The sequence below is a fragment of the Vidua chalybeata genome, chromosome 7 (assembly GCF_026979565.1).
Source record: "Vidua chalybeata isolate OUT-0048 chromosome 7, bVidCha1 merged haplotype, whole genome shotgun sequence".
Lineage (NCBI taxonomy): Eukaryota > Metazoa > Chordata > Aves > Passeriformes > Viduidae > Vidua > Vidua chalybeata.
The window spans coordinates 22,102,567-22,125,544 of NC_071536.1; the positions used below are offsets into that span (position 1 = coordinate 22,102,567).

At 36.5% G+C, this 22,978-nt stretch overlaps 2 protein-coding genes across 2 annotated transcripts in view; both read left to right on the forward strand.

The window, feature by feature from the left end:
- The first annotated feature begins 6,520 nt into the window (after positions 1 to 6,520).
- On the forward strand, positions 6,521 to 17,171 carry GCG (glucagon). The gene is made up of 7 exons (XM_053947413.1): positions 6,521 to 6,602; positions 10,317 to 10,417; positions 10,802 to 10,963; positions 11,831 to 11,884; positions 13,474 to 13,611; positions 15,737 to 15,880; positions 16,856 to 17,171. Exons 2-7 carry the CDS (start codon positions 10,320 to 10,322, stop codon positions 16,878 to 16,880), a joined length of 621 nt encoding a protein of 206 aa, XP_053803388.1. The 5' UTR covers positions 6,521 to 6,602; positions 10,317 to 10,319; the 3' UTR covers positions 16,881 to 17,171.
- Positions 17,172 to 22,261: 5,090 nt separating this feature from the next.
- Positions 22,262 to 22,978, forward strand: part of DPP4 (dipeptidyl peptidase 4) — a 40,355-nt gene continuing 39,638 nt past the window's right edge. The window contains exons 1-2 of the mRNA XM_053947410.1: positions 22,262 to 22,336; positions 22,411 to 22,495. Of these exons, the coding sequence (XP_053803385.1) occupies positions 22,331 to 22,336; positions 22,411 to 22,495 (91 nt within the window). The 5' untranslated portion in view covers positions 22,262 to 22,330. The remainder of the gene's footprint in view (positions 22,337 to 22,410; positions 22,496 to 22,978) is intronic.

Sequence of the window (22,978 nt, forward strand, 5' to 3'; positions counted from 1 at the left end):
GTGCAAATACCTAATTAGCATCCAAGAACCAGTTTCTCAAAATTTATTTCCAACTTTTTGTAAAGAATCCAAGAAGAGATAGGAACACACAATATTTAACACTGAAGTTTGGGTGCTTATTGAAAGTATTGAATGTGTTCATATTTTATTCAACTCTTATTTGAAACCTTGATTCTGCAAAACTTTTAGTGCTCATGTTTAAGCATGAAAGCAAGGACACTTATGATAACTATCATATATCAGTGGGTTTTTCTCCTGTATTCAAAGAATGTGAGCCATATTGACCTGTTTTTAATTTCTAATCATCACCTCAGCATTCAAATTGATCTCAGTGTCATTCATCCCATACTAGAGGGGAAGGATCAAAGGATTGTGCTTTCTTTGCTTTGTTTCTAGTGCAACTATTTTAGGAAGTCTTTAAAAATGATGGAAGCTAATAATGATTGCAATACTTGTATTCTTTTCATTAGTAATTAAATCAGTCCTGTCATAATATAAGAATATTAACAAGATAATTGGCAAGAGATCCATTGTAGATTAAACAATTCCTTGGTCATGTGTTTAAAAAATTCTGAATTAGTCTTCTGCATAAGAACCATGGTCTTTCTGACCCAACCTCTGCTATTAGCTGTTGAGAGTGCAAAATAACCTAAAACAGATTGTCTTGCTTTGTTACAAAGTAAGCTGCTTCAGAACTCTCAGTGAGAGACCAGTTGCTGCTTCTTTGTGGAAAAGCAAGGGGTTTCATTTGACTTTCTTGACAAAAACATGGGGTCTGGCCAAAATAATTAAAATGTGGAAGTGATTTGCTATGTAACAGCTTCCTTCGTTTGTTAATGGCAATATCAAATCTGATTTTCCACACATGAGAACATTCCTTAGATACATCTTTATGCAAATGTAGTTGCCAAGCTGTTTGTAATGGTTAAATTATACTTTGATGGGAACTCTTCAGAAAATACTCAATTAGTTCAGGTTTTTTTGGAAACACTGCCAATTACGTGATGTTAATGAGCTTTTTGTTGGTAATGTAATTAAAATTCAACTGCCATAATGGCTAAAGGAAAAAATTATAGCTGTAAGAAAGTTACAATTAAGCAAATATAACATGAAGTGGGCCTAATTAGATGTTGATTATATGGTCCTATGTGCATTTGCTGCACACAACAGTAGTCTCAGAAATATGGTTGTCTTACAAATAAGGAATACAATTCAGTTGAAATAATGAGATTTAACTCTCAATTTCTTATATTGATACAACACCATGGAAATAATTGTAATGTTGTGGTGAAAGAGAGAAAAATTAAGCTCTTATCTGAGATGCTTATAGGTTTAAGATACCTGAATATGTCAATGAGAACCTAAGTAATTTCCAAAAAAGCATGGTATCAATCTCACATAAATATCAATACATTAAGGTCACTTTCAACTTCTGCACCTTTATTTTATTTATTCTATTGAAAATCCTCTAAGTTCTGGAAATTTGGGCAGATAGATTGGCCCTTTGTCAGTACTGTAAGTAATAAGTGATGCAATGTGTTGTTCACACCCTGCCCACAGGTCTGTTGTGTGAAGGTTTTGGAAGTATATGAAATAAGGGACATTTCAGGAAAATCAGTCAAATAAAATAATAGAAGGTACCTCTTTCTCAAGAGGTGCATTAGCTATTTCATTATTAATCTGCCCTGAGGCCTGTTTGTTTCCTAAGGCAATCATAGTACACATCTTCCAAACTGTTCACCATCTACTTTGGCTTGTAGGCAGCAGTTGTGGGGATAAAAAAAAAATAAAAATCAGTGCAGTTGCTGCCAACATTTTTCCTTCATTGTTTTTCATGTTGTTAATTTCTTTCCCTTACACAGTGTTCTTGCCAAAGAATGGGAATATGTCTCCAGCAGAGTGTGACATTTACACTGAATTGCTGAAAAAATGTTTAACCTGAAAGCTTTATGATAGAGCAACCATGTGTTTTGATGACTTGGGAGAAGATGTCCTAGGTCTGTGAGTGTCAAAAAAACCCTCTTAAAAATACATCAACATCAGATTGCTGGCTGGCCTGTGCTTATAACAGGTAATACCACAGTCAGTCACTAGAAATGGTGCAGAGCACTGCAAACCTACCCTTGTACTATAACAGAATCACACTATGGTTGGGGTTGGAGGAGAACTTTGGAGGCCTACGTATCCCACTTCCCTGTTCACACAGGGCTACCTACATCCTGTAGCCCAGGACTTTGTCCAGATGGCTTTTGAATATCTAAATGGCATCTGGACACTCTACAGCCTCCCTGGGCCACCACTTCCAGTGCTTGGTCACCCTCATAGTAAAAAAGTGCTTCCTTATGCTCAGACAGAACATTCTAGGTTTTAGTTTGTGCCTGTTGCTTCTCGTTCTGTCACTGGGCACCACTGAAAAGAGGTTGGCTCAGTCTTTGGAAGATATCCCTTCAGATATTTATATACAGTGATGAGATTCTCCCAAGCCTTTTCTTCTCTAGAAAGAGAACATGTTCCATTCTGCCTTGTCTACAAACACAATTCATGTTACAAGCATTACCCCAAACATTCACTGGATAGGTATTTGCCCCACTCCAATCAGAGAGAAGAGCCTTAAGAGGCTACAGGACAGGCTCTGTTGTAACAGATCTTCAGTAGTTCAAGTTGAAATGGCTTGTCCTGAGGTATCAAGGTGAAGCTAACAAAGTATGTGAATAAAAGTATATATAACTATACTGCAAACATAGAATATGGTGTGTAAGAGCCAACACTAGGACACAATTTGAATTAAGCTAAGTTCTTATGACAAGAATGAATATCCTCAAAGTTTTGCTTCCCACTTTCAAATGTTTTAGAGGATCTGGTTTTCAAAAAATGCTGAGCACTTTCTGTTCTTTTCTCTTTTGGATAATACTCTCACACTTCATACCACGTCAGACAATGAAACATGAGTCTTCCAATACCTGTCATATAAACAAGGTATCCAAGCCTCTGAAGACAGGAAGTAGTTTTTCTGAATTAGGTAGACAGGCCCTTGATAAATAGCCACAAATTCAGTTGTTTTCAAGCACTATGAATTCTTTCTAGCTTTTGCAAATTAAAACTAGAGCTGAAAAGGAAAAATCACTTTATTCTAGGAGCTGAAGTGTACATAAATAGTAGAAAGTCACTGATTCCACTCCAAACCTGTTCTCATCATCTACCTTATTTGTGCTGTGTGAGCTGTGCACATGAAAGAACCTGCAATCCTTTTACTTCAAACACAGACCTACAGGATTTGTTTCACACAGGATTACTGCAGCTGTAAGAAAGAAAAAGCCTGAAGAGAAATTTAGCAGAAAACCAGTCAGGTTCTAGAATATGGTTAGTGTTATACTCATTTTACTCGGATATCAAGTCCAATTCAAACTGCATTCAATAGTTCCCAGTTTGCCAGTCAGTTCCAATTACAAGGCACAGCTGTTTAGAACATTTTATAGAGTCATTTGAAGGCTTTATATTTAGTCTGAATAATTCATAGTATTTGCTAAGAGCATTTGGTATTACTTTCAATTATGAACATTGTCTTCTCAGAATGTAAAACAACTAGTACATATTGGACCAGCTCTCTGCTTGCGCAAATTGATGCAGCTCCATTGACTTGCAGTGGAGCGATTCCAACTTATGTGAGCAGACAGTGTGGGCTGCAGCTCAGTTACAATGACTGTGGCTCCTGAGGTACAAACCTCTCATCATCCCTGGCGGGATGCGCAGAGCTGCATGCTGTGGAAAGGCCTTGAGACCCCAAACTCACCCTCCATTTCAGAAAAGCATTCATGCTCCCTGAAGTGTGGCCGTGGAATTGTACACACACATAGGCACACACTGTGTGTGTTATGTACAAGCACATATTTATGGATGTAACATGGTGGTTTTTTTATGTGTGCATGTGTTTACACATATGTTCCTCCTATATTAGTTCCCATTCTGAGAAGGGGAATGCTCTTTGTGATTATCGAGCAACAAAGATAGCAAAATGAAAGGGACTGCAGAGCCCAGCCCTCTGAACTCACAGCTGAAAAGATTAGGAGAGAATGCTTTCTGTATAATATAACAAAGTAAAGGGTGTGGGCCTGTGGTCATACCCCAAGATACAGCCTCCTCCCTTTAGACATGTAATGGATAATAATACAATAGTAATAAATATGTAATGAAGAAATACACAGAAGAATTTGGGGATGTCACTTTTTTGAAAGCATTTGATGAGTGCTTTTTTACTTTTTACTGTTAAAAGCCAGCAAGTTCCTAAGTCATTAAAATGTTCAATTTTGACAATTTTAATCAGATGATGGTGCAGGAAACTTTGATAAATTCCAGATACAGTGAACACAACCACTCCAGTTGAAGCCCAAGAAACATGAAAATTTCCCAAAGGCAGGCCACTTTCAGCTTCTGTCTCAGTCTGACTTAAAGTATTGTCTCATTTGAGAACAATGATAAGTAAGGTTGCCCTTGATTTTGCCAAGAGGTACCATCTAACCAGTGTATTTTAAAATGTGAGAGGAACAAACCTGAGTATATGTGCATGTCTCCTACACTTGATATAATTTTCGACTTTTGTTTGGAAACTCTTCTTTGCTGTGCTCCTGAAATATATACTATAGACTCAGTTATGGCAACAGAGGTTTGCATAGCTCTTGATGGCAGTTCATTTATTTCCTGTACATTTTATTTTACAAAATTTACAAAAACAAGTAACCAGTCACCTTCTAGATGCTAGATGACCTGCTAGATGATACAGCTCTGTGACAACCTGCCCAACCAGGTGCACTGAGGTGCTCTGTCTCTTTTTTTTTTTTTTTTCTGGAATCATCCTACTGTAAACAAGGAACTTTATATGACACAAGAAAATAAACTGAGATAAACAAAAAGAGAAAAGCTGTCTGTTTCCTGGAGGAGAGGCTATGGTCTCACATTCCGTATTGCCTCTTTCCAAAGTACCTTTAACTCAGCGTGTAGAGAGATGATTGTAGCGATCCATGTAAAGCGTGCGCGTGTCGGTCCTGGTGCAGAAGCGGTGGAAAGGGCCCTTTGATCCCCATCTGCTGCATTGCCCCGGTACTGCAGGACGCACTGGTGGCCTGGAGCCGCCGGGTGACCCACCCCGAGAACTAGAAATGGAAGAAGTAAACCACGAATCTCATAGATTGATTCAATAGCATAGAAAAATTACACTTAACAGAAATTAAACTTGATGATGTGGACTGTGTAGTGAGACTTAATGTTTCCCTGAACCCCTACCGTGGTACCACAGCCAGGTATTTAGGATAGAGCTCTGGGAAGGATCCTGTAAATTTTGTTTGCCACTCTAATATGGTTATTAAGTTTATACACTACCTCAATTGTATCTTATGGGCTATGCCAATGTGGCTGTGGTCAGTCAGCAGAAAATTGCCTCACTGAAGCACATTCCTTGCTGGCTTCAAGGAGCAGTGTCAAGGCAAATAAGGTTTGTTGTAATATGTATGTGCCTTGTGCCACAAAACAGACCATGATGTCCTCCAGACTGGGGCACAGGCTGTCATTAACATTCAGTGAGATGTGTGCTGTGATTCCAGAACCTTCCTCCTACCTGACTATCTCTCCTACCTGTCTCAGTCTCTGTGTTGTCTCTGCATGGATGACCACGGCTTCTTTGGCAATGCTTCCCCACCAGAGCTTTGAAATTCTACAACAATAATTGCATTGAACAAGCACATCTCAACAGTACACATCTCAAATCCATTTTGTTTAATTTTTTTCCTTGTAGAGAATGGAAATGTGAGCAAATGGTTTATCTTGCATAATCTATAGGCTACGATGTGAAACTCAATTTATACAGAATGTTTGGCATATAGTTCTCAAGTGAGTATGAATTTTCTTACAGTAGCATTTACAAATTTGGAATTTTACATCTAAGGCTAATCAAAACATTTTTTCATATTTCGCCTGTGCCAGACATGGCGTAGTGGGTAGCCATCACTGCAGTATTTCACATCTCTTCATATTCGTTATATTGGCACAAGATTACCTGAAGAATCATTCACGGGCTTTGGGAAAGTTGTGCTTATTTTTAACAATGGATTAAATTTATAAACTCTGATTTAAAATGGGTAAGTGAAAACAATGCTATTGATGTTGATAGAATCAGAATTCTACATATTAAATGTGGCAAATCAGAAACTGGAGAAATTGCTGCCTTGATCCCAGGTACCTTTTGCCCACTGTTTGTCATGTTAATGCCCTTCTGTTTGATATTTACTACTTTGGACATTGCTACCTCACTCCTTCTGCAAATCCATGTTAGCATTGATGTCATAAAGTAAGCAGAATGAATGTGTGAAATTGCTTGTAAAATTATCAAATGAAATGAATAGCAAATATGATGACTTTTTTTTAAAGTTGAATAAGGAAACTGTCAGCAATGATGCACTCTTGTAATGCTTACTAGAGCTGAACAGTATATATATAAGTCTGTGCAAAAGAGGCAGCTAGGCAGAGCTCAGGATCCTCAAGGCTTGCCATAGTTGCAGAAGAGAGAGTAGCTCTTTCTGCAACTGCCACGTATCACTTCTAAGTATAATAAGGTAAGATTTATATGAACTACCAGTTATTTATTTAAGAAAGCTGAGTGCGTTATCTGCATTTCGTTGCCCAAAGTTTGCAATAGAGGTGCAGATCTTTCAGCAAATTGGTGTTTTCCTCTGAGGTTATACTCACTGATATTTGGAATTAATGACATCATAATTTAAATATTTTGATGTATTGATTACTTCAACAGAGAATTATCTGAAAAATGGAAATCAACAGTTTGTGTTGCAGAATTAATTGAAAGAAGGAAGATTAACCACAAGAACATGACAGACATTGTAGTAAGAATTTAAATGAGATACACAAGTATTGATTTTTATATTTTTATCTCCTTTAGTATCTTCTGTAGAAATATTTAATTAATGTGAGTTTAAAATTATTCACTCCTTATAGATACTGCCTAAATATGAATCAATGAGGATTAAGTTAGAAGCATGGAAACAAATTCAGTGGGTTTATGTAGACACTGATTTAAAACTGTCCAAGACAGACTGTCACTCTGTCACCCTACAGACTGTCACTCCACTGCCCCACTTTTAGATTAGTTTGTCTCAAGCAACTGTTATCTTCATATCACTGTAAGATCAGAAAAGGAAATTGCATAGCACAGAAGTAAAATTAAAGCCTTTCAATAGTTATTGTGATTATTGCATAAAATTTAATTTAGTCTTCCATCCTACTATGGAATTCCTTAGACTAGAACTGTTGGATTTTACAGAACTTTCCACAAGGCATGGTAGGTAAATTACACCTACCTGAATGGTAGGTAAAATACACCTACCTGAAAAAGTAATTTATTTATTTCTAGAAATTATTGCTATTTGCAGACAGTTTCATTTCAATAGAAATCTATTTTGTTCATTCATGCATGTTCATATGAAAATATTTCCTTTTTACTACTTTTTTAATGTAACTTCATAATTTCTATTTTTTAACTGGAAATAGATACAAATGTGTCTTTTGAAAGATTTTTTGAAAACTCAATTAAATTAAGCTAGTTTAAATTGTACATAGATACAAAAAATCTACTACATCTGTAGTACAATATATTAGAAAACTAGAAAAATCAGGTTGGTCAAGGAAATAATATTCAAATAAATATCTGATCAAGATTTGAGAGGTATATTTGTTACATATTTCTGGTGGCTCAAACTGAGATATCCTAATTTTTTAATTTTCAATCAGAAAGAAATTAAAATATTTTCATTAGTCTAATATGCATAGGAATAAAAATTTTCTGTGTAAGATTAGCTTCAGTTATCCTGCGCCTTGACAATATGTTTCCATGGTTTTTAGCAGTATCTACTGGTGACCTAAATAACTTACAGCAAATAAAACCTTTCTTCTGATTGAGAAATTAATTGATTAGCCAGCATAAACTAAGAAAATAGTCTTTTTCTGATCATATCTTTTTCTGTATAACACAGAATGTCTGTATTACCAAGAATAAAATTACAATTTCTTCTTTTAAAACTGTATCCTGTTTAACTTGTCAAGAACCACTGTTGCTGGTTTAATTTACCAATAGCAAATACTAAATGTTGTAAAAACAGAACTGATGCTAATTTTTTTAAAGAACATATTTAACAGAAGGTTAATAGTTTTTGGAAAACCTTATTTTATTAATAAGGATTCTTGAATTTTTTTTAAATTTCAAAAACTGCATTTATACATATTTCTTTTTAATAATTTCACAATATTGATTCTGAAAAATTTAGAAAGCAGCTGAAAATGTATTTAACTTTGATCTTAACACTTAAGGAATAAAGTAGTCAGTGGGACTGTTCACATCTGAAAGTTCTATAGGCCTGAGACATTAGAGTTAAGAGCCAAGATAAACTGAAATCACTGAATATCTCTTTACTGACTACAATAAGTTTGAATTATTTTTAATAACTTTTATGTAAAAGAAAAACGTTTGGTGTTGGATATTTCATTCCACCTCAGTGACTTGGGTTTATGGCTAATCTGGATCACAGTTTAATAAAGCTACAGACAGCTGCAAGCTAGGACTATTAAGCAGGGCAAATTTACTTATGTATGCTGTAATAGCCAGACTTTATCTGGTGTCCAAGTCCAGGTTAACTCATTTACAGCTGTATCAGCTACCAGATGGATTAATCAAACCATTTTGAAACGACCACAATAGAGTCATTTCCCAAAGAAAAGGCAGAGCTTTTGTTCCATTGCTAGAAGCCTATGAAATGTGAAATTAGGCATTCCTTGAGATAAACATTGGATGTCAGTGTTGCACCACCAAATTACAGCTCCAAATGAAACAGTGAAAACAGAGTTCAGTACTACAGCTAGGGATTTAATAAGACTGACTATATGACCAATGTGGTATGTGTTGGTATTATAGCAGGGTATGTTCAAGTGAAGGGGTCAATTCTTATATACCAGGACATTGCAGAAGGCAGAAACAAGTCTCCACACACTGATGAAAAAAATTACTAATACTGGCAGTGGCTTCTGGTGGAGAGAGGGAAACTGACTCCATTGCTTAATAGTAAAATCCATCAGAAAATATTATAGCTACACATTTATTTTCCTGAGTTTGATCAATATTTGATTAAGATTTTGATTGCCCCAACTATTTTGATACTGATACTGAGGTATTCTAGTAAAATATTAATATTGTTCAGTTAGATTCTTCTAAAAATCAGGCAGAGTAGGAGTCCTACAGCAGTAAAATTTTTTATGCAGGAGATTACCTTTTCAGAGGTGTTCATATAGCCCCCTCATTTGCATTGCTCAGTGCAGAGCCAAGTCTCAATCTCAAAATGGAGTAACCTGCACCTTCACTACACATCATTCCCTCATAATTTTCTAAGACTTCCTCCTGCCCACAGTATATTTAAGTTCAGCCTATTGTGACAAGGCATTACAATAGAGAAGATATATATTTTCACTCAGACAGCCTTATTTTATAAATCAGTAAGCAGTAAGTAAATCAGATTCAGTAAGTAATTCCTGCAGTGGAGCCACAGGAATAGGGTACAAATTATATTTAGTGGGGAGGGTGTTTTGTGACTGGGACTTACTTTGCTACTACTTTGCTTCAAGGCACTCATGTGTCCTATCTCCCTTTGGTTTTCAGACTGTATCATAAACCTCTGTAGGAAAATGCCATGGATGGCAGAAGGGCTTTTTCAAATACACAAGTATTAGCCCAAGTACATGATGAAATTATTTCCAGTGATATTTTGCTAATGTGATCTCATTGCAACTTCTATGAGAAAGATGGATGGGGAGCTGCTAATGTGACAGTATTCTTGACAAAGACTTGCTTTTTTTTTTCTCTAGTGAATGACCTGGGAAAAGAAATCACAGCCACATCACTACCCCCAGTTTTGCAATAGAACAGTAGTACAAATCTAGTGCTTGCCATCAGCAGAACACAGAGAAAAGGAGAGAGCAGACCTTTATCCTCACATTGCAAAAGACAGTGAGGATGCAGTTGCTCTCAGTCCTTGCATTCTAGAATACAGACTAGAGCTGAAAGACTGGAACAGAAACTACATCTTTTGAATGCCTACCCAAGGCCCTAAAATGGCCACTGGACATGAAACCCACCCTAGAAGGCTCTTTTTATTTATCTTCATGTTTAGATCAACACTAAGAATGTAGTGCACTTTTCAATGCAATTGATTCAGACATGTGTAAACATTATAATACTTTTCTTTGTTGCTTTATTTCTGTTTTGACAGGCAATGAAAATGAAAAGCATTTATTTTGTTGCTGGTCTCCTTTTAATGATAGTTCAAGGCAGCTGGCAAAATCCTCTTCAGGATACAGAGGAGAAATCAAGGTAAATTCTTCAGACCAAACTTTTACAAATACTTGGCCTGAACTTTGTTTTCTTACACTTTGAAGCCAAACATGCTATGACTTAAAGACAGCTTTACGAAGTACTTGCACTACCATTGAAATCAACAGGGTTTTTAATATTGCAAAGCTTAGCACAGAAATTTGGGGTATTGAAACAATAGCTACCTTATTTATCCAAGAAGACTCTGTAATTGGGCAGTGTCCAATCTGCTATACAGATTCCTTTTACCAGACAGCTACTAATCAATATGCCACTTGCTTTCACTTTGTGGGAGTAAAAAACAGTCTTGTTAAAAGAAAAATCAATGCACCTGTAGACTGTACTGCAACCATTGCAGATTAACAAGGTGTAAACTTTTCACAGATCATTCAAAGCTTCCCATTCTGAACCAATAGAGGAATCTAGACAGCTGAATGAAGTGAAACGTCACTCACAAGGCACATTCACCAGTGATTACACCAAGTACCTGGACACCAGACGAGCTCAGGACTTTGTGCAATGGTTAATGAGCACTAAAAGAAATGGGTAAGCATTTTGGTCACATTGATACAGATCTCCACAAAGAGAAACAGCCAAGAATCTAGCCAATTCAGTTTCTTGGTATCAGCTTCCCATCCCAGACCATGGATAAACCTCAAATAAGTAAAGTGCTTGAGGAAAATTTATATACACAATCATAGAATCATTTAGGTTGGAAAGGACCTCTAAGATCAAGTCCAGCCATTAACAGAATATGAATATATTATTAGAAATGAGAATCATGTTAAATCAATCAAATTAATTTGGCTAAATCAAAGTGCAGTATGTGATATGCCACCTAAAAAGACTGTCTCAGCCTCTTTGAGGCAGATTTTCTCAGTGAATCAATTTTCAATACCAATAAGACATATTAATATAATGTACAATTCTGGGCCATTAGGCCTTAACAAAACTTTCCTATCTATAGATACTCTAATCCTGATGCTTCATTTGTGAAAAGGCAGCTGAAGTGTAAGTTTTGTTGACCCCTGGATAATTTACCACTATCATCACTATAAGCTGGCATGGTTTTTTTTCAAAAATACTTTGATTAAACTCAAGCTAGCAAGCTGAGAGCAAGAATAATGTACAAGTATGTCAGTCTTGTCTTCTAGGGAAAATCTGTCCAAAAAGAATCCAGACATCTATTATATTAATGCTTTTAAATCTCTTTAAGTGGAAGTCTTTAAAGTATAAAGTAACAATTTCTACACATTATACTAATTTAAATTCATATGTCTGAAATATAATGAATATAATATTCATCTATAAGTCGTCGGGATTTACTGTAATATTCAAATAACCAGTAAAATTTATGTAGGCTCTGCAGTGTACTGGTAATAATGATCTAATGATTGTGCAATTTCACTACAGCCAACAAGCACAGGAGGACAAAGAAAATAACAAAGTCCCTGACCAGCTCTCAAGGTATTCTATTTGTCACAACTTGTTATTCTAAACCAGTTTGAGTTCATTTTCAGTTAAACAAGAAAGAGAACAGCTAGTGTTCTTTGAAATGTTACCACAATCAAAGAAATATCAATGAAGTACATTATTTCACACCTGCTTTTTACAAGGAAAGAGGATATGCCTCTATGTTATTTATTCCTGTACCTATGTTCTACAGCTATAGATGCAAGGAATGCAACACTGAATGATAAGAATACATTTTAGGAAAGCACATTTTAAGTAATCAAGGAGAGCAGAGAATAACATAAAAAGAAAAACTTGGTATAGAGAAAGGCTGAAGAAAAAAAAAATCAACAAAACCAACCACATTATGTTGAAGAATAAAAAAACAGTGAGAAGATTATTGAAAGGAAGATGGACAGGAAAATTTGCAGAGAGCTGATTAAACATGATGCAATGTTCAGCCCTGCACACTCAGTCCCATGTTTCATAAAACACTTATTACAGAAAGGAGAAGACCTGCTGAAGGCCAGAATTCTGTTTCTTGACAGAATTGGACTGTGTCTTTGGGAAAGGGTTAGAGAGATTATAAATTTTAAATAAATAACGGAGAAATTGAGTAAGTATTTTTGCAAAACAGATTAAAATACCTATATTAAATCTTTCTCTCGTCAGAAAATACAAAAAGGATAGCTGAGATCACAAAGACCCTTACATTCACACTGTCAATATTAATAACAAATTTTTAATAATGTTTCTGCTTCATTTAAACAGCATATCTCAAAAAAATTAACATTTCATTAAAAATGTTCCAAACAACTCTAGTTAGCATGCTGATGAAAAGTGCAGATGGTACTAAATTAGGAGGAATGGTGACATCCCAAGAAGAAAAAATAATAGAAAAAGCTAGATTTGGGTAGAAATTAGCAAATTTTGAAACAGAAATGCTAGGAAATTTATTCATGGAAAATATTCCATAACATGTATACTTCTTAGTGCAGTTTGCCCTCCCAAGAGCCACTGTAACATAATTTTGTGTTATAACAGAGAAAGAACCACAATGAGGTGTAGGGAGGGAGAAGATAATGTCTTTAATAAGATGGAGTTGATCAGGCTTGAAAGTTTTCCAAGACTATGACTTGGTCAGAGTGATTATTTAAAAGGTGTTCATAAAACAACTCAAAATGTAAACTTGAAAGGAATTAAGTCTGAATAGTTTGGCTCAGAAATAATGAAGGTGAAGGTAGGGGGAGCATTTAACAAAGGGCAACAAAAAGCATGTCTGTATAATACAATACAGTTTCTAGCTCATACTTAATTAGTAAGACCATTCCAATACAGCTGTAATTGCTGTATTCTGGACAACCTGGAGTTGTTCAGAACTAGTTCAGCAATCTCTGCACAAAACTGTATTGCACAGTACAGGCAATACCGTCAGAACTGAAACCTAACAATAAAAAATATGTCAAGATCCATTTGAGGCGCAAAAAGAACCCCTCTCTCCTATAGAAACACTAGTCTGGCAAGTGGGAAGTTGAAATCAATAAAGATTGTTCAAAAGTTACACTCTTACGCAGTCTGCTCCTGTGGTGCTGCTCTCCTTTCAGCAATGCAATCTCCAAGCGCCACGCTGAATTTGAGAGACACGCAGAAGGCACCTACACCAGTGACATCACCTCTTATTTGGAAGGTCAAGCTGCCAAGGAGTTCATTGCTTGGTTAGTGAATGGACGAGGAAGAAGAGAGTAAGAATCCATCCATTCCTATTATTAAATTTTGCCTAGTATTTGGGATTAGAAATCATGTCTGATGAAACTTTGATGTGTTTTTGATCATTCTTGCTATACTTCATGTCTTTCTTTTGTATTAGAAGATATTCTCTTGGTGACTGACTACCACTTTATATTATTAAGTTCAAATACAGATTACAACCTGTTCAGTATGCTGTTACACTCTAAAAGGTCAAGTTTTATTTAAGGTCAACACATCTAAAACTAAACCAGACCTTCTTCCTCTAACTATGACCTTTCCCCTTCACAGAACATTGCTTACAGTCTCCTTAACTGTCATTGAGATTATTCAAGTCAGTGTCATCTTAAATTGCCTTCTCTTTGTTTCCTTTTACAGTCCATCCTTTCCTCTGCAATATTTCCAAGATTAAATTTTTACCAATGTCATCAGGTGTACTCTGTGTGCTGATGATCATCCCCAGCAGTAACTAATAACTTCTTTTCCTCTTCCAATGCTTCCCAAGCTACTGCTGCCGTAACAACTATCATTTGCTATAACTTATCTTCCTTTTTAAGATGCCTCTGATTCTTTTGCCATGGTTTGCAGTTCCCTGGACACAAAGCTCCAGTAATGGTTTTGCCTACCTATGATTTCTTTAATTTCTACCTTGTTCTCCACATACTCATTGCAGATTTCTCTATCCTATCCACTTCATGTATTTCCTCATGACTTTACATCTTTTGTCAATATGGTCTTACACTTAGAATGGCATTGCCTTCAGTCTCCTGCAAGTATCTTTTGTTCATCTATTTCCAACTCTACATGGTTAGGAGCTACATCATGCAGCTGCCACTCCCCACCTTTTAACTGTTCTGTACTTATTTGTGCCTTTAGACTGTAAGCTCTTTGGGGCAGGGATTTCAGTTCATCCTCTGATTAAATATTCTACCAGCTGTAAAGTATTATGTAAGTCTCTCACTTTACATAAAAAAAATAATAAATAATAATAAAATACAATCTGTAAGACAAGATTGTGTGTTGTAGTTAAGGAAGACTAAATAAGAAAAAGTAAGTTTTGTAAATATTGACAATTTCCTGAAAAAAACAGATTTAAATAAATTAGGTCAGCTATACAGAGAAGGGAAAAGCTAGTTCCCCTTCCTAGTTATGTTCAGACTTCCACTTGTTTTTCAGACATGTTTTATTTTCATGAGCAGAAATAGGGTATTTCTGTATCCATTTGAGAGAAATACAACCTCAACTGAACTTAGAAACCTAGATGGGCAATTAATTGTAGACAACCCTTCTGCTTTCCAATATTTAGTACTATTTGTGGTTGAACTTGTATATAGCTCTTCCTTGAAATGAGCCAGTCTGCCTGTCATTGGATCCAGGACCCAGGGCGCTTCAGCATCAGCCCACCTTAATGAAATCCATCAAAATCTTCCTATATTTGATGGGATAAAACAAGAGAGGAAAGTTTTTAAAATCAAACTCTGATTTGACCAACTGGTTTTCCAGCAGTCAAAAAAAAAAAGAATTGAAAAAGAATCAGGATCTGATTCCAAGTATAAAATGCAACATTCTATGATTTTACATCAAACAAGCACACAGGTTTTATACAGGTGCTTTAAGTGAGCTATTTCATCCACCCTTCCACAAAAAAAAAAATTGCTGCTCTTAATAATTCTTATTAAAAATAAGAAATCTTAGGAAATATAATTTTAAGTAAATAAATAGGCCTTATGTCCAAATAAAACAGAAAAAGTATGAAAATTTGACTGTAATGTTTTAGTAGTGGTATTTCTTAAATAACAATTCTTAGTAAATGTACTGATGCCTAATATCCATGGCATAGACATTGCAGACTGAGATATATTTTTGCATGTATGGCTTTTTCAAAGCTGCTAGAGAGGAGTTTAGGCTCATCGGAAGGAACAGCTTTGTGTTTTGATAATAATTTTGCCTCAAAAGATGTTCTGACATGCGTCCTGCGTACTGAGCCATAACATCAGGCTCAACCCTTAACTCCTTAAAATGACAGGGAATATGCAGTGCATTAGAACCCTGTAAAAAGGCCCTTTTAAATGGTTTGTTTGTTTTGATCTGCACAGTGTTGATAATTTCTTACCTTTGAAGTTTCCCAGAAAAAGCTCTTGTGGCTGAAGAAATGGGCCGAAGACATGCAGATGGCACTTTCACGAGTGATATCAACAAAGTCCTTGATGACATGGCTGCCAAAGAGTTCCTAAAATGGCTAATTAACACAAAAGTTACCCAAAGGTGCCTAAATTTTTTACTATTCTTAATATACTGATGTTTAAAATGCATCTGTCACACCTGGGGAAAATACTATTATTTTTTCTCTTAGCTATTGATATATCTGTAGTATGTTGCAAACTTTGTTACAGACAGATGATGGAACTCATTCCAAATATTATTTGAATTTTTATCAGTGGTGAACCTCTCTAATAATTTCCTATTTAACTTGAAAGTGACATTCATTGCCATTGAATGATACCAGAAGTAAGGTCATATTAAATTACTGAAAAATAAAACTTTGCTTTGCATGGGCATTATAAAATCAGAAATATTTATTGGTAAAATTACACCAAATTGATTATTCTTTAAAGACTGTGATATAAAACACTGCCTTAATCTGTGGCTTGTCATTAAGGAACAGTGCTGTAACCTGAGCTCCTGACAGGTGACTGTTTAGGAACCCTGCTTTAGTTTGCCTGTATGTAGACAAAGCAGCATTTTCTAAATGAGCGCTCCGAACAGGTTAATATTTGGGAATTATTTGTTAAAAATAACAAAGCATTTAAAAAAGTAATTAAATGCCAACTCAAGACACATGTGAATGGCCAGATTTTTTAACATATTGGCTATCCCTTTTGCATAATTAAAGCACCCAAAAAGACTGGTTGATTTTGGAAATCTGAAACAAAAGTAACAAAAAATTTAGAAAGTGTAGCTAAAATACAGTTTTTATTAAAATGTTACTATTTTTATGTTTGTAGTTCAGCATTGAAACAAATAATTTAGGAAAATAATCTATTAGAAACGACTAAACTGCTTTTCCTTTAGGAATAATTGTTTTCAATCTGTTATTAGAGAAAGGCATTGAGTGGTCTGTGAAACTAACATCTGCTCAGTCTTAAACAGAAAAAATATGTTCCATACATATTTCATAAATCTTGGGAGACGTAGAATATTTCCTAATTGCTGCTGCTTTTTTTTTTCTTTTTTCCCCAGAGACCTTTTGGAAGAATACCAGTAAAAATGAAGAATGAAATGGGATAAATGAAGATCTTCATTTCATCAACTGCCAGTTATTAAGAGATTTTGAAATCTGTATTCTGTCATTTACATTTGTTGTAACAAAGCTATGTCACCTTGCATGCCAGGAAATAATTGTACTATAGTTTAGTGTTGCCAAAGGTTTATATATGGAAAACCTGTTGTCTAAGGGATGGTTTTCTTAACAGCTTTAAGACTGTGAAAGTTCAATAACTTCACGTTTTCCATTTATTAGAACTAAAGTAACTCCATTTATATTTAAGGATAAAATTATTTTTCTAAAAAATTTACTTCTACAAACAAATTATTCAATTACCAGTTATATGTGTTATTCATAAGGGGTTGGCAGTTACAAATGCCTGAGAAGTGAATATCCCTCTTAAAACCTTTGTTATAAAAAGGCTAAGCTTTAAGGGTATTAAATTATAGCCTTAAATAAATTTTTTCAAGCTTCTTTTCTGTTGACTTCTCATGTGTATATGCCATGTTCCTCTTTGCACTCCATTTCATTTTATTCTAATATTTCAGTGTCACTGAGATCTTAGAAGTGGTTTGTTTGGAATGATACACTCAGCATTGTTTGGTCACATTTTCTGTGCAATGATTCCCAGAAAAGAGCTGTGTGAACTCTGAACTATCTTTAGGTGAAAAATAAATCATGTAAGATGAAGCTATAGAGGGGAAAACATGACTGAAGAGACAATTATTCTTCATTAGCATAAATTCTGGCTCAGAACAGGAGGACAGCTTTGGAAAATGTCAAGTGCAATATACTCCATAAGTGTGGAAACTGCCCCGGAACTACTTCAAATTTTGTAAGATTGCCAAGTCAAGCCAACACTCTCTAATGTGTGTTATATTCCTTCCTTCCTTCTTCCTCTCAGAATCACTTTTATGGGCTGCTACCTCCTACTTCCAATGACTACCCAAAGCCCCTTTTCTCCCCTTGCTATTTTAGCAATATACCAGGGATCTATATTAAAATGTCCTAAAGGGCAAGTGGTTTAAGAGAAATCAAATGATCGTAACAAGTATCTAGTAGAAGTTGATATGAAATAGGACCATTGTTGAATCAGAATTAGTACCTATAATCTTTGATAGGAATAACATTTTTATGGGAATAAGTTTTTTAAAAGCATCTGAAACTTCCACTTATAATCTAAAATTTCTGGGAAAATATTAGATCATTCTTCCAAAGTGCTATAGGAATGAATATTCTGTAATTTCAGATCAGAACACATCATAGCCAATTTGGCATCTTGATCAGCTTCTTGGCAACAACAGAAAGCTGTTCTAATATCCCAACTTTAAACAATTTAAATTAAATAGAATCTTGCACAAAAAAATATATAGAAAATCTTAAAATCCAAAATACCACTGGAGATAAGAAAATAAAAAGAAAAAGAATGGTGGAGGCTAATATTATTTGTTTATTTAATCCCATTTGTACACAGTAGTTCAGGTCCAAGTGGAACTGAAAAGATTCAGTTATACACAGTTGGATATGTATATGGTCCAGGATAAAACAGTACAAGGTAACTCTTCTGTTCCTACAGGCTGAACAATTGCCTTTGAAATGTTTTATTTCACTTTGTCCAGGATGTTTTAGTGCTCTGATTCCTCAGTTACAAATCCATTTTTCCGTGGTGTCTGTTACCAGGGATTTTGAGCCCCTCCTGGTGATGGCTTTGTCAGCTATGAAAATACTGGGCTTTCCACACATTTACAAATTATATGCTTTAGGAACAGAGGGATATAAATTATTTTCTCAAGTTTATGCAGCTTGTCTGGAACACAACAAAAACATTTAACCTCTAATATTCTAAGTCCTGATCTAGAGCATGAATCAAAAGTAACCCTTTCTTCACAAGGGAGGTGAAGCTGAGTTTATAATCAGAAATATCAAACACCTGTTTCACCTCAACAGGACTAGGATTTACATATCCTGGAATAACAGAGCAAGTCCATATGGCATCAGTAGTAAGGTATGCCCTGGTTATTTCTAACACATGCCACATGAAATTCAGTGAAGAGTATAAATATAGGGAGAAAAAAGTCACAATCTCTTTGTCTTTACTACAATAGCTGGAATCCTCTGTATATTGCACATGTGCTGCCCTGAACTTCCAGGTGGCCTTATATTTAAAGGTGTCCCCACTGTATTTTATTTGCTGAGTGTGCAGCATCTTTCCACTTCCATACTATGTATTAAGTATCTGGAAAAATAAGCATATTGCATTAAAATAAGACAACTACTTGGAATTAATTAAAAAAAAAAAAAAAAAAAAAAAAAAACCAGAAACAGAAACCTGAGATGCTCTAACCATTCAGAGGACATGTCAGAATCTGTAGTTCCCAGATAGAAATAATTTTCTAAAGAAAAACACAAACTTGAAAGATCTAAGTGACAGCTGCTACTAACCACATTGAAGTTAATGTCCCAGTGACATAATCACATAAATCGGGGATTTTTCTTTCTTGATTTACAGTTAACACTCTCTTCACAATCCTCTCAAACAGAACCAATGCAAAGATGTGCTACAAAACTGTCATGCCATTTCAACTTCAAATGCAAAGAAAAAATGAAACTCCACTATTCACTGGAGCCACTGAATCCATACTATCCAGCCCATATTTTGTCTCCCACAGAAAAACACTGAGAAATCTGGAATACATCATTGCACCTGTAAAATAAACTGTACACATTTTAGTCACAATTTTTTTTTATTCTGCAGAGAGTTTAAGTTTTCCATTTTTGCAGTTTGACTCTTCCAAATACTTCTGGAGGAAAGGCCCAAACATATAAACAGATGTCTAACAAAGTCTTGAGTCTTACTGAGGCTAGAAGTCTGAGGAAGACGTTGCAGGTCCCCTAATTGTTTGGGAAGGTCAACTTCAAGCTGAAAGGTGTATTTTCATTCTTTTCTAGTAAGTAGCTCTTTGCAATCATGCAACTTCTTTATGAATACCACTGTGTTGAACATACAATATGAAGCTACAGCTTCTCAAATTTCATCATGTAGCAGCCAGTGCTGTATCGTCATTTAATTTCTTGGCATGGTGCTAATGCATACGTATCTGATTACAAAAGAACACCACAGTATAAAGTAACTTGAAATATTTAGCTGGAGGAACTTTTTTAAGCCTCACGCTATCACAAAAGACAATCTGACTGAGAACCAGAAGCACAACCATAATATGTTTTTGGGATCATGGGTGTTTTGATCAGTCGGGAGGAACTTCAGATTTTTTTTCAAGTTGTAGAGAATCACTGTTAGGAACTATTACAACTAAATGGAAAACATATTCTGCTTTACTGACTTTTACTGATTCACTCAGGTGGTTCTGCCTACAGATTTGGGTCCTGTAAGTCCCTCAGGCATGACCAGAGTCAGAGGCTCTGTAGGCTACTAAAAACTTGATCTAGACATAGGAACCCACATTCCCAAAAGCACTTCAAATGGTGTTCCCACAGAAACCAGCAGTAGCCAGCCATATGCACTGACAATACTGCTCCTTTTTTCTCCTTAGAATTCACCACTGAGAAATTTTGAAGCATGGCAGATAATCTCTCAAAATATTACTAAACTGCAACTCGGCTATGAAAAGCTACAAAACATTCAGGTACATTTTTTCACACAACTGATATAATTTGATTGTGCTGTATTTTTAGACATTGTGATGATAACTACTTACATGTTTAGGGGGAAAAAAACCATAGATTGGCTGAATTATATATATGCTGTGATTCCTACTCACTAGGAAAAGGAAAATTCACCCTGGGATGAGGGGTGGTGGTGTTTTGTTTTCGTTTTTGATTGTTGATAAGACAAACAGATGCACAGTATACCAGATTTTTAAGTGGAGCTGTAAGATGATATTTATTTAATGATATTTAAGTGGAGCTGTAAGACATTCTGAAACATTGGTCATGCATCTTACAGCATATAATGAGATGCTACTTTGAAAAGTAATGTAAAACACTGTCATTTCACAGGGATTTTACTTTATAGAAGTGGCCTTATCTACTCAGATTAGTGATTAGCAAGCTGTGAAATTGCAGCAGGTTGGATGCTGCATGGCACACGCACACTGTGCTACCTGGAACCACTGTCAGAGCACATTAATGACCTTCCTAAGGTAACCCAATACAGCCAGCAGAGCATAAATTTGTAACTAATACCAACTACTACCTTCAAGAATGGCATACAACAATGAGCAAGAACATGTTTGTATCTAGATGAAGTCTGTTAGTTCCCATACAGACACAGCTTTAATGTTTGTAAGCACTTCAGCAATACTGTAGGAGACGTTTTTATCACAAAAAAGCTATTATCCCACTTCCAGACAAGGCTTTCTTAAGAAATAGCAGTAAAATATTAAATGCTGTGCTCCATCTGAAGAAGTAGAATGAAGGAGCAAGCAGCATAACATTTCTGAAAGCTTTGACAAGTACTTTGAAGGCAAAACTAAGAACATTTGCTATTTCCCTTGACTCGAAATTTTGCTTCAGCAGATCAACTACTTTTTCTGTTAGATTTCTCAACTCATAAAATACCTGCATCTGTCTCTGGTAGTTACTGGTGTTCTGCAATTAGAGGAAAATCTAACATGGATAAAACCAAAAGCATGACTTATAATTATGTTTTGGAGCCTACAGCTCTTAAAATAATTTAGAAACTTGTTTTGGTTTTTTTTTTTTTGTTTGTTTTTTTTTTTTTTTAATAACTGGTAAGACTCAGCTTTTTAAACAACCAAAAGCTTTACAGTTTTGATTTACTGGTTATTCTATCTTTTCCAACAATTTGTCCTAGTTTTTCAGCACATATTCAAAACTCGCCTTGGAATTGTTTTACGTGATAAATAAGGGTCATCTTCATCACTAAATTTTAAACTTTTGTCCTATACTTCCACTTTCTGGTCTTAATTTAAAAACCCACTTAGCAGACTTACAGCTCTATCTCCAGTGCCAAAAAAAAAAAAACCGATAAATACAAGCCCTTCCTGCAATTTTGTCAGATTTTTCATGACTTAACTGTCAGAAAAAGAAGTTAAAAGAGCAGAAACTTAACAAGAAATGTTGGTGTTATCAAAACATTGGGAGTTTTCCATCAGCATTTCACTTCTGGGCCGTTATCTGATTTCCGACAGAAACCCCCCGCTGTCCCAAGTCTCTCCTCTGCCGCGCACAGCTGTGTCACCGCGCTGCCGGGGAACTGACGGAGAAACCGCCGCTCAAACCGCAAAGCCAGCAGAAAGCCGGGATCTTGCACAACCCCCAGCGCTGCCGCTCCCCAGGCAGCCGCCCCCAGCCCCCGCCCAGGCGCCGCTCACGAGGAGCGCCCCGCGGGCAGCGCGGAGGCTGCGGAGCCTCAGCGCGCCCGGCTCGTTCGGCGGAGCCGCGCCCCGCCCGCCCCGCTCCGCTCCGCGATGCCGGTGGGCGAGGGGAGGGTGGGCGGCAGCGCGGGCAGGGCCTGCGCCGCCGGAGGCTGACGGGACTTCTTTTGCAGAGCTTCCTGAAGTGGCTGCTGGGGCTCTTGGGGGTCGCCGTGGTTGTCGTGGCCATCACCGTGCCCCTGGTGCTGCTCACCCGCCGTAAGTGCGCGGCGCGGCCGCGCGGGGAGGGTGGCGGGGGCTCGCTGCGGCCGCGGCGGCGGGGAAAGTTCTGCGGAAAGTTTCTGCCTCAGGGAACGGGGTCCGCAGAGCTGCAGCTGGAAACTGGGAGGTGGCTGTCTCACCAGAGAGGGTGGGGGGCGCGGGGACAGTTAAAAAAGTCTATTAATTTTCTTGTTTGCGTTGATAATAGAAGCTTTGTCGTTTTCACCATCTTCTGTTCTTATCGTCGCCAAAGGCTCTCGAACCAGCAGTAAACTGCCAATTTCTCATTTTTCTAGAGTGTATTGAAGGGAAAAGATTATATTCCCTCTTGTTTGCTCTGTTTGCACAACTTTTGTTAACACCGTTGGGTGAAATTATATAAACAGCACAGTTACAGAAGTCAGAAAAGTACAGAAAGATTCGGAGTGTGGTTTTGGACTCTGACCAGTTAGCGCTTTCCAGGTTGCCCTTGTAGCTCTG